Raw genomic sequence first — 12616 nt, forward strand, 5'->3', positions numbered from 1 at the left:
TTCTTGAATACAGAGTGCACGTGTCTTTCCCTACCTCTTTTGATTGCTTTGTTCTTTACCTGCAGAGCACAGCTGTGCTGTTTAATGCACTTCTAATATTGTGTGCAGCTAGCTTACTGCCACCTCCCTTTTCTTTGCCACATTATGCTCCACAGAAACCTACAGTATGTGCCTTTATCAGTCTCCCAGCCCTCTTTAGTACCTTATTGAAGTAGAGTGAGGAGCCAGATGAGATGACCCCACAGCCTTCCTCAGGCTTGACGATCTCTCCCCCAATAATTTCCTGCCACTCTGTCTTCAGGGTATCTGGGTTTTCAAAATCAGACATGATGGTTGAAGAAAGGGGATTTTCAGGATGACATTCAGTACCCCGAAACCCTGAATCACACCTAGAAGGAAGTGTAAACACAACACTGACAATTAGTTAAGGTGGTGCACTGACACTATAAAATTCAATGTGAAATAACAAATCATTCTGGGATTGCAGTTTTGTATCATGGAAACAAACCAGAATAACTGGAAAATGGGAAAACCCTGTATCCTTTTTCTAAAAAAAATCCTGTGGTGTCCAGAAAGTTTGAATCTAGCAGAGAGTAGCAGTCTGTGCCCTCAGTGTAGCACCCATTCTGACAGTGGCTGCCAAGCTGTCAGAATGGCAGTGCTGAGCTGGTCCCTGGCATCCTTCTGACCCAGTGAAGCAGCTCTGGCCCTGAGCTGGGGTCCTTGTGCCAAGGGCCTGAGGGGCCACCAGGACACCTGCAGCAGGGCAGCCCTGTACCACTGAAAGTTCTTCCAGTGCTTGGATCTGACAAGGATACAGGTTCTTGGACACATTGGTGTGGAGCAACTGGCTCCTAATGCTGCCTGAATGGTCAACCCCTTGTAGAGCTTTCATTTTTTAATGTTTAATCTAAAAATAAGAACAACAGCCAAGAAAAGGAAAGTATGGAAAATAGTAGGGTACCTAAAGTATCAGAAGACCATTGTTCATACCTGCAAATGCTTCATACCTGCAAACACCGTGGTCACACCAGCCATGCCCGCTGCACATGTTGGGACACTGCTGGCCAATGTAGATGTTGTCCAAGGCCCACTCATCCTGGGCTGTGTAGTAGCACTGACTCCAGCGGAAACGTGTGGCACTGGACCTTAAAACCAATAACAGCGTATTAATTCTCCATTCTTTACAGAATGGTGGGAAAAAAGATAAAATGTAACTAAAAAAAAAATGAAGTTGGTATCACAATCACAGCCCAGGCTGCAAAGGCTGACACAACCAAAGACAGATTTTTGCAAATTAACTTCCTAGATTATGCCACTTGCTGCACAGGGCTATATAAAGGACTTTTCAGTGATTGATGACATTTCTGAGGAAAAGCATATTGCAGAGATGTTGCAGGAATTTTGAGCATTATTTTAAGGTAAGCCTCGCTATGAATATTATTGGATTTTTATTGAGTGATGGTTGCAAAATTGGAAAGGTGTATCTAGGGCATGACTTTGTTTTCTATATTTTTGGTCACAGTTAACAGGTTGTAAACCATGTAAACAGGTTTCTCCCGATCTTTATTGTTTAAAAAATTATTAAAGTTCTTTAGCATAAGTGAATACCGACTATTCCCATTCAAGAACAGTTAACTGTTTTTTCTTGGATACAAAAATTTCTTTTTGTCAGGATGATTCTAAACTAGATTTTGCTCACATATCACTGGTGACATTGAGATCACAAGTTTTTGACGAAGATCCCGTGTCATAGCACCTATTTTTTTCTGCACTGTAAATAGCTTGCTCTTGCCCAACAACTCAAAATCTGTAACACCCAAGGTCTGTAGTGGGGAATCATCAAATTAAACTTATTGCCTAACTAAGCTCTGGATAGTTGTAATATTCTTCAAGCACAAAACCTTGCTTTAGCTTCTCCTTTCTAAATAGTTTATCTTCAACAGCTTGTTTTTCTTTACAATAGTGAATTCAGCTAACATTATCCATTAAAAATGCTTACTGTTGGCCCTTTAGGAGATTGTCCAATGCAACATTGACATTTTCCATGGGAATGACTCCTGCTAGCCAAACCCAGCCTGACACCCATCGCCCTCAAAAACCAAGGCTGGAGAAGAAAGTGAATCACGAGAAAAGCAATTTTTGTCATCATCAAGCCTTTTCAAGCTGCCCTGCCAAACTGTGCACATCCAGCAGGTTACCAACATTGGCTGGTGGCCACTCCCAGATGGGGGACACAGAGACTCTCCACTCCGCTCATGTCAGAATGAGATTAAGAAAAATTTAATGCATGTGAAGTGAAACAAAGATGGGAAATTGTTCATCATGATGGAGTAAAAGGGGCTGCTGGCTGCATGATGGGTCTGGGTAAAAAGGGGTGGTGGTGGCAATGTGGGCACTGAGGCTGAATTGCACTGTTGTGGAGGGTTAGGACAGGGAAAGCAAGGTCGACTGAGGAGAATTAAAAATCCAATTTTAAAATGGGACAGGCCTGTGTCTGGCCAAGGGCTGGTTGGGGGATCTGAGGATGAGAAGCAGGCAGTTCCTATTAGAAGCTTCTTTTCTAGCTTGTTTCTGAGCCATATGGTTATTTTATGAGGCACAGGATATACTGCTGTTATTCTGCTTCAAGATATAAAGCCCTTTCCCCACCTCCAATAATTTATGTAGAATAAGACTTACTAAAATGAATATTGTAAAGGTGGCTGAGCCACCTGCTCACATGTATGGAAGTGAAAAAATGAACAGAGCAGGCCTGTGCAGCTGAAGTGGACAGAGTGGCAATTAGCCACTCTGGCACATATAAGAAGTTTGGTGCATGTGTGGACAAATTTTTAAAACACCAGTTTTGAATTTCTTTAAAAAACAAGTGAAGCTGCCCAAGGGCTTGATTTTTAATTGAAATGACCCTTGTTGCCTGCTTTAAGTATCTGTTTGATATTGCAAATACTGTAAGCATTTTTACAGCACTCAGAGTTAATCTGCAGGGGCAAATCTGCTGATTAAATACTCCCTCAGGATATAATGTATTGATGGGTTACATTACAAGAGCTATGAATTATCTATTAAAAGGGTACAATGCCAGTAATCAGCACACGAAGGACTTCCTAAGCTTGTGTAGTCATAATGGGCAGTCAATATTGACTGCAATTATTTACTGTTTATTTTTGGAGTGCTCTGAAGTCAGCACATCACTTTGGTGCTGAGGTTCATGTTTACATCAATGGCACCACAGAGAACCCTGACAGAGGCTGTAGGCTCTGGAAAGAACAGTAATGACTGGTGTTAACTCTAATGTGTGCTGAGGAAAATAACAATACTGAAACCAAAGAATGGTGTTAGAGCAGGCAAACACACCCCCTGTGAACTCCCAGCACAGTAAAATTGTGTCATGTTTTTTTCCCAGGTAACAGGAGGGAGAGCATTGGATTCGGGCATCTGTTTTGCATCAGGGACAGAGTATGGGTGGAGGTGGGGTGTGAGACCCTGCAGCCCAGGGGTATTTACAGCAAACTGGGGGAGATTTACAGTGATACAGAGGCAATTTCACTGTGCCATGGAAGTCTCATGGTGCCCAACAAGCGGTAGTGCCCCCTAGAAAGAGCTTGGTGCGGCATTGATGGCATTGCCTTGGCCACTCACTGGCTGCTGACAGGTGCAAATGACCCTGAAGGGCGGTTGTGCAGGAGCATCAGGGCTGGTTCTGGGGCACAAGGCTCACACTGACCTACACAAACAGTGGGGAGAGCCAAGCCCTGTGCAGTGACAGAGAACACCTGTGCCCAGGGCAGCAAAACACCTGAAGCCCCAGCTGTGCAGCTCCTCTTTGGGGCTGCTCCCAGGGCTGGGCATGCATGGCAGGCATGGAGCTGACACCAGGGCTGATGGCCCTTACTGGGGCTCATGTGGGTTTCGCCTGACCAAAATGTTTCCCTGGAGAGTCTCATCATCCCATTCCTGCTGCAGGGGACTGCCACCCTGCCAGGTGCAGAGTTCCATCTGCCTCCTCCAGTTCCAGATGTTGGCTGCACGTCAAGCTAAGGGATGCACTCAGCTCCACTTGTTACCTAGAAGTTCTCAGATGAATGCAGTCATTCCAGGAGGTTTATTTATCTCATTTGAGGGGAGGGGAGGAAGGGAGGAGGCTCATTACAGCCTGGAGATGAACATGTGGCCCAAATGGAGGTGTGTGCAGCAGCTGGAGGCTGGGGATAGTCCCCAGGGAGCCACATCCCAGAGGGGAGGAGTTATTTTTATCTCCAGACAGACAGCTCTCCCCTGGGGACAGCTTTGCCACCATGGGAATCCCGTGGCCCCAAGCTGCAAGGGACAAGGGGCTGCCCTTGCCTTCCCACCCAGCCTGGTTCCAGGGGTCCTACGGGAAGCGATGCCACCATCACATGGCTGTGGGCAGGGAAAACTCTATGGATTCAGATTCCTCCCTGGGTGAGGGATAATGTGTGTTAGGCTGAATTGACAATTACAAAAGCAATGCTGCTGAAAAGCCAGTCCTGCTTGCTGTTTTTGAAAGCTTTCCAAGGCTGCTCTGCACCTCAAGGTAACAACAGCTTAAGAGGATTATGCTGTTAAAAATGGTAATCAACCATTTAAAAAAGCCATGTTAATTAAGAAAAGAGAATAAGGAGATGAGCGTCAGCTGCATTCTCAGTGATAAAACACTGGTTTTCTGGACAGTCACCATTTGGACACCTATTGAAATGGGAAGTGCAGCACTGAGGAGCTATGAAAGCATTTCTTACAAGCAAAATAAACTTCCCTAGTTCCTCATAGTTTCTCCTTTTTTTTTTAATGCTACTGGGAGGCAATCTAGCTTTCTAATGACATTATATCTAAGTCAGGTTGATGTCAAATAAAAGTCATTGTTGTGTGACATTTTACAGAAGCACAAGGAAATCGTGTCCCAGAAGTACTGCAAGTGAAATGATGTTCTGTTATAAAATTTTTCAGATATGTGAGTTAAAATAAAATCATTGCCTTCCCTCCTGATATTAAAAGCCTTAATGATCTAATGCAAATTTGTGGCTGATAAAATTATATTTGCTACCTTCTGAGTTACCATAATTACATTTACCCAATTATCCTGAAGCTCTCATTCAGTCATTAGGTGTTGATTTGTTTATGAAGTCAGCAACTGACAGCTGCTTGCATCTCATTAAAGCCTGTTCATATGTAAATTCCTTGCATAAAACTGAAATTAATTTCCATCAGTGTTAGAAATGTTCAGTTCAAGTACAATACAATTTCAGCGAGCAGGTGCTTACATTTCATTTCTTCAATATAAGTCTCATTCTTGCAGCAGATTTTCTAGCATCCCAAATCTCACATAACATGGGAACCTTGTAAACTCATGCTTGCTAGAAGCAGGACATCTACAGATGTGCAGAAATACCAGCACACCCAGAAAGTTTTACAAGAGAAATAGGTGCTGTTATGAACAATTTTCCAGCTGCATGAGCACAGTGCCACAGCCTGACACTACCCACACGCCCAAGGTGCAAACCCTCAGCTAAGAGCTGTGCATCCAGGGATAAAAGTTCCAGCAACCACAGCAGGGCTGTGCAGGGGTGTGAGGGCATGCCGAGGCTACCAAGGGCCAGAACAAGGCTAATGAGACATTCCCAAGTCCTTGTTTAGGTGGTTTGTTGCCCTGTGCAGTAAGCACAGGACAGGCTGAGTATTTGGCAGCCTTTTTCTTGCACGGTTGAAACAGAAGGAAGGTCCAGAGATCTCTCCCCCTCACCCCAGTTCTGGGAAGGCAGAAGACCTGGCTCTCCCCCTTGGCACTGTTCTTCCTGGCCATTACTAAGGTTTTGCCTCTGGGTGGTTGTTGCAGTGGATGCAGGTGGGGAAGGGATAGGAGAAGGATTGAGGGCACCCCGAAGAGGAGCCCTACAGAACATATTCACTACCAGCCACCTGGGACAACGCCCTCTGTGTGGCTGGGCTGGCAGCAGAGAGCCGCACATCAAATTGTCCCCAGTAATGCCCAGGTTTTGAAAAGGTGGAAGCTTACCCTCTGCTCACAAGTGTGCTCTAAAACACGTGTAAAAAATGCCCCCGCATTTTCAACCCAAAGGAACTGCTGAGCCCTTAGCCTGCTCCTTGCCAGTGGAAAGGAAGGTTAGAAAGTGGTGAGAGAGAGATGCATGTGGTGTGCTGGGTTGTGTTTGGTGGGGAACATGGAGCCACACTTCCTCTTCACCCCAATAACTGCATAGTACAACACAACACAGAAAATGTGCTCTATCAAGAGCAAAGGAATGTTCAGTGGTAATTTGTACTTTAATTACAAACAAAACTCTGCTAACAGACGGGAATCCCTTCAGATACAAGACAGAGTGTGAAATATTTATGATTTATGCACAGCACAGAACAGGAATACGGCTATTACTTCATCATAATTTCTCCCTGCAGTCTCTTAAATTAAAATGGAATTATTTACTTCTGTCACCTCATATTCTGAGAAGAATTAGTAGATCCTAAAGAAAAAGAGGCCCACAACATTGGTATCATCATCAAATTGAGTACAGTATATATTTCATAAATGAAATTAGGAATAACAGCCTACTTTAGAGTGTAACCCAAAAAATTGTAGACACTTTTTAAACTTCTAAGTGCCTATGTGAACCACAGATTTTGTAGATGGTGGCACATAATGACATGTAAGATTTAGTACATTATAATCTAACTACAAAGCACTTATTTGTAGACTTACTTGCACCATTTGGTATTATCTGATATGATATGTTCTAAGGATTCAGTATGTGCCTTTGATGTTTTGCCTAGAAATAGGAAATTCTGAATATTGTCTGTACAGTAAAAAGGGCCAGTGTGTTGAAAGAAGGTATCATTGTGGTGTGATTGATGGAAACAGGCTGTGCTGAGACCATGCAGAGTGAAAAAAAATAATGATGAAGGATGGGGAAATACAATGATAACTTAATCTGAGCAAGCTCTCATTGCAATTGCTGTGATGGATTCAGGTCAAACATAATCAAAATGTAACCCAAATTGTAATAATTAAATCCTCAAATGAAGGATGACCTGAAGATTATTGAGATTTATGACAAATTTTTATTTGTATGTTATAATAAAAATTTAAAAATAAACAATGAAAGAAACAATTAGGTTAATAAACAAAAATTTTAGGGCAGGCAAACCAAGTTTGATTACAACAAGATGAATAGGCTTTCTGAAAATTTTTGTTTCTCTTTTTTTGCAGAAGAGAATGTTATTTTTTAAGACATGCTATAAAAAGAATCAAGAGTTAAAAAATTCCCAGAAATGAATCATTACTTATTGTTTATACAAGGCTTTGGTCTGAAGATGTAAACAATAAGGAATGTGCAAAATAAAAATTAACAATCCAAATAAAGCCTTCCTCCAGTAGGGCATTTATATACAAGCGCTACTATTTTTGAAAAGTCTGAACTTTATTAGACGAGCCAGAGTATGTATTAAAAACAATCGTAAACAATAGTTTCTGTTGACTTCACCAACATTTCATTCTCTAATTATGTAAGGAATGCCTTTTATGGGAAATACCTGCGACTAGGTCAGCCCTGGCACCCCACCTATTGGCTTGAGTATGACCTGCAGAGACTTGATCTTTGTCATAGCAATTTAGATGAATTATCTGCACCCCCACCAAAAAATTTAAAGAGAGGAAATAACTGCTTACCAAGTCTTCTGTGGTAAAAGAACAGTGATTCTCCTCCACTGAGTAAATTCGCTGGAGTGGTAAATACTTGCTGATGTAAACTCCTGACAGCTTGGCATACTGGGAAGACATTCCTTAAAACAAAACATTTCAAAACCACATTTAATATTGAGGAAAAATTGGGAACAGAAACAAGCATCAAACATTCACAGAACCAGGAGTTTGTCTGGGTCCAGATGTTGGAGTGAAAGACCCAGAAGAGAAAAATCCTGACATGATGCAGAGAAATTTCTCAGAAAACTAGTAGTAAAATTGAGGATGAAAGAAAACCATATGACTTTATTTAAAGACTTTAGCATTAGTGACTGGCAATGTTTTGCTTTCCTCCACGAGGAATGCCTATCTCTTTGTTTTTTACTATTTTCACCCCAGCATCCATCATGGACTATGAAGTAAAGCCACAAGACCACTATGAAGTAAGTCTATGAAAGGGACCTCCAGGCTTATACAGGTCATTTTAGAGACCTACTTGTGAGGCTTTGCCTGGGCATGCTGGCTGGCCCCACACCCTCCATCTGCAGTGGGGAGCAACAGTAGGAACAGAGAGAACCACACCAGAGCCCCCAACCTCAGCCTTCTGTGTTGAAGTTGTGTCCATAGGCCCTTCCCAAGCTCTGCAGCTGTGTTAGCTTTGACACCTACAGCAGGTGGTGCAAATTCCCCCTTCCAGCTTCTAGGACTATTTCTGCATTTAACTCAGATTCCTATTGCTGTCTATTCCCCAACTTTTATTTTCTTTTTTTAATTTAGAAGATATGATCATTGTCACATCTTTTTAATATTAAATATAAATGAAGTCCTTTATCCCAGCTTCTTAACTGTTTTCTAGTGCTGCCCTTGCAATGCTACTTCATTTTTTGCAATATTCCATTAATTTGTTTATATTTTGCCAGAACAGCACCCAAAAATTTGTGCTATGAGGTATTAATAAAGTGCTTGGAAGTTACTACCAACCTGAATGATCCTCTTCTAGCTACCAATTCAGAGGGTCCCTTCTGCCCCTTCCTGCCACAGCACAGCTTCTCCTGATCATCCCCACATGCCCAAGAGTATTTTGCTGGTCACTGCTGTGCTCTCCCCCATGAAGGGTATTGGGCAAGAGACCAGACACCTGCTTATGCAAGTAGCCTACTTTGACTGCTCTCAAACTAATAATAAAGCAGTGACTCTCTACAGAAGTTATGGCAATTAAGAACATTTATATAGTTAAATTATATGGTAATAGTTACGTATTAAATATGAAGAAAAGCAGAATATATTATTTTACAGAGAAATTTATTGCTCAAATATCTTAGAGTATTAAATGAAGATCTGAGACCTTATTTTGTTGTTTTGGATTTTTTTTAGTAGGTTTTCTAAAGGCTTAGTTTCCTTTCCAGCAATTTTCAAACATCTTTTTATTGATTCATCTCCCCTAAATGATCTTAGAAAACAGGATCTGATCAGTGCTTGCAAAGCAAACAAAACTTTCAAACATTTCAATTAATTAGTGTTTTGTTTATTTGCCAGATTATGTCCTTGAAATATACTACAAATACTCTTTTATCACAACAACATGGGTGGTGTGAGAAAAACAATTTGGCTGCATGTTCTCTCTGAACTCAGCTCTATGGAGCAAGGAAAGGAGCACTAAAATCTGAGGGCAATTGATCTTCCATAGATGGCAAGCACAAACCCCAAACACCTACTGCTAGGAACTTTTCTTGGACACCGTGATGATGCCTGCTAGGTATAAAAGACATGAACAGTGTTTGAAATACATGATTTAGAGCTTTCCTCTGGATTCTGTTTTAGGTAAGAAATCATTACTTGGATTTGCAAAGTTTAAAAATTCATTTATTGCCATTTCTCTATTCTGCCCACCAAATTAAATGTGGCAAAACACACCATGGCAAAGGGTAACCAGGCAAAGTTTAATTGCTCATAGAAGGTGTGGAACCTGACATACAAATCCTTCGGTGAGCCTGCAGAGCAGGCAGTGAAAAGGCAGTAGGACAAGTTCCCTGACACCCTCTGAACCTGCTCAGAGGCAGCCAAAGGACCTTGGTTAGTTGACCCTGAGGCCAGGGAAAGTCCAGCTTTTGATCTAAGAGGGAAAACAAGAGCACGAACTGTGGCCAAATGCACTGCTCACATTTGTGCTGAGACAGCACCAAGCCACCCGGGAAAAGAGCAGCCAACACTGCTATTTGCACTTCGAGCAGAGTGGGGGAAACAGCCGGTCATTACGGTCCTGGACTGTGTTTGAACCAGGGATGGGGGATGAAAGGCTCTGCATTACAATCCCCTGAAGGAATGTGCTTTCCATTTACGAAATGGCTGCACACAAGGGCAGAAAGAATTTCTATCCATTTAAATTCCAGGAAACAGTACATGCATTTTGCTTAGAAAAACAAAGCAATAGCACAGGAAAGATCTCAGCCATTACCCTGTAGCTCTAACTGTGGCCCAATTTTTTTCTCAGCCTTGGTCCATTCCTGTCACAATTTTGTATTTCAGGCTTTCAGATACCTTTCTTCCAAATATTATGAGGAACATTCTAAATACCTCTATTAGTAATTTTGATTACAACTAAGCATTTCTTTATTGAAAGGTGAAAAAGGAAAACATATTTCTTTGTTTAAAGCCAAAAGTGTATTTCAGACAATCTTTGTATAAAGCAGAGTTTATGGAAGACAAAAGTCCTCACTGCCAGCCTCACCTCCTGAACAAGATGCCATGTGAGGCCATGGTTGGTGGAGTACTCCAGTTTCACCTGGTTGTCCATATGAGGAGTAAAGGCCTGACTGCAGCCCATCACCAAGTTGAACTGTATCATATATGAAGCTCCAATCTGCATAGACTGGGTCTCCACGTAGCGCATGCTAGAGGCTAGCTTTGAATCTCCTGTAAAACTGAGAGATGTAAGGAAAGAATAAGGATCTATCCCCAAAATAATTCAGAAAAGAGCATTATGAATGGTTCTGGTTTAAATACAGTGGTGTTTCTTTGTTCTGTAGCTTGGCATGTGGGATGAGACCATACACAGAAGAATTTTTTTCCTGGTACTTCTGCAAACTATCAGGAAGGCCTTGATGTATCCCAGAATGTGAAACACTGAATTATTCTGTTAGTTCTTACTATATGCTCTTTGTATTAAGGATCAAGTTAGGATCTAGCGAAGGGCAACATAAGGAAAAAACAACATAAAGTTCATTCCTCTGGAGTGTTCATTGCCTAAAGTCATTACACAATCAGAGATGTAATTTCATTCTAATACTGGGCAGTTAAGATCCACTGAATCTAGTTTAAAACACTCTTATTACAAAGATGGTTAATTTCATTGATTTTCAAGTGATCCTATACACAATGTATTCACTGACTCGACTGTGTTTCAGAATTAATCTTCTATTCTCACCTTCTTTTCTGTAGGAGGTACTGATTTAAGATTTATATTTTCCAGTGGATTGGAGAACAATAGTAATGTTTGGAACACACATATACATATATATGTTGCAAGGCACACAGTTATATATAGTAATACAATTTATAGTCTGAAATTCCAAGGTTATTTCACTTCAAATGCAGGTTTTTCTTCTTTCAAACGAAAAATGAAACAACCAAATTCAAAACCTCAAATGCAACAGAGGCATAAAGAAGAATAACAACTTGAAGTTTGAATCCTACTCACTAGCCTTCAAAATAGAGTATTTTAATGAAAGTTCATATAGAATGAAAATTGCCTCCCTTTCCTTAATTTGAGATGTTTACTTAGTGTCTTCAGAAGTACTTTAGTCCTTTCAGCTTCAATATTTTCTAAGTCTATTCTTAAATGTGAACAATTTAGAATAGGGATTGGCTCTTTTTAAAGAAAATCACTGCAAATCATCATGGAAAAAAAGAAAAGCTACATTTAGTACAGCAGTGATGAAGAGAATAATCTAGTTCAAGGTTGCTCTTACAATTAAGTTACAGTTTATCATCTTAAATAAGAAACCATAATCTTTAAATACAATAAAGTAGAACATATTAGCTTCTATGTCTGTAAAATTCAAGGTCATGACAAAGTGAGTGTGAGGACTAGGAATACAAGTCAGTGTCACTTAGGACTCTTTTAGTTAATTCACTGACCTATATTGTTTTCTATAGAGTCCTTTCCAGAGAGAGCACTTAAGCCATAAATGTCAGCATCCTGCCTTAAAGCTTTAGAAGAAATTACTGAAAGCTGACATTAGTTTTGTCATTATCAAATTTCTGTTGCTTGGCATAAGTTAAGATCCAGGCTGCTTTCTACTCCCTGACCTTACTTTTTGTGACTTGATTTCCTAAAGGATGATCCAGCTCATGATGTTATATGGAACTACCCAGATTTTGTTGATCAGCAGCCCAAAGCGACTGGATGGACACTCCCTCCACTGCGAGGACACAAGGGCACTGTCACAGACAACTGGACTGGAAGGCAGTAAGTCATCTTAGAAAACTGTATCTGAACTGTTTGCTCTTTTCAGTCGGTGTTGTCAGTGTTTTTCTTCTCAATAGGAAGGATAATTTCAAGATGAGAAGAGGATACAACATATACTCATCAGCAGTCCAGCTGGCAACCCACAGTTTGTGGCTTAGTGGTTAGATCTGAGTGTATCTCAGAAGAACTTGTCTGGATAATGCCTGAATTTATTTTCTTCCAACTTCATCGTCTCCTTTACAAAATGACAAAAATCCACAAATTTAAAAGCTAAAGCTGATTTGATCTGACATGGGCTGAAGCCCTGTTGGGCAACCTGTGCCAATACAACCAGGCTCTTCAGGTATCAGTCAAACATGTGCAGTGTAATCGGTTGAAAGTTATGTGTAGCACTGCTTTGGAAGAGGATTTGGCATTGCACACAAAAACCTGGG

At 41.1% G+C, this 12616-nt stretch overlaps 1 protein-coding gene across 2 annotated transcripts in view; it reads right to left on the reverse strand.

Moving 5' to 3' along the window:
* RELN (reelin) overlaps positions 1-12616 on the reverse strand; it is a 274888-nt gene that overhangs the window by 75030 nt on the left and 187242 nt on the right. For both annotated transcript variants that reach the window (XM_039570742.1, XM_039570743.1), the window contains exons 21-24: positions 10443-10635; positions 7703-7815; positions 1011-1148; positions 203-389 (exon numbers count right to left, since the gene is read on the reverse strand). In XM_039570742.1, the coding sequence (XP_039426676.1) occupies positions 203-389; positions 1011-1148; positions 7703-7815; positions 10443-10635 (631 nt within the window). The remainder of the gene's footprint in view (positions 1-202; positions 390-1010; positions 1149-7702; positions 7816-10442; positions 10636-12616) is intronic.

The sequence above is a fragment of the Corvus cornix genome, chromosome 1A (assembly GCF_000738735.6).
Source record: "Corvus cornix cornix isolate S_Up_H32 chromosome 1A, ASM73873v5, whole genome shotgun sequence".
In the NCBI taxonomy this organism is placed as follows: domain Eukaryota; kingdom Metazoa; phylum Chordata; class Aves; order Passeriformes; family Corvidae; genus Corvus; species Corvus cornix.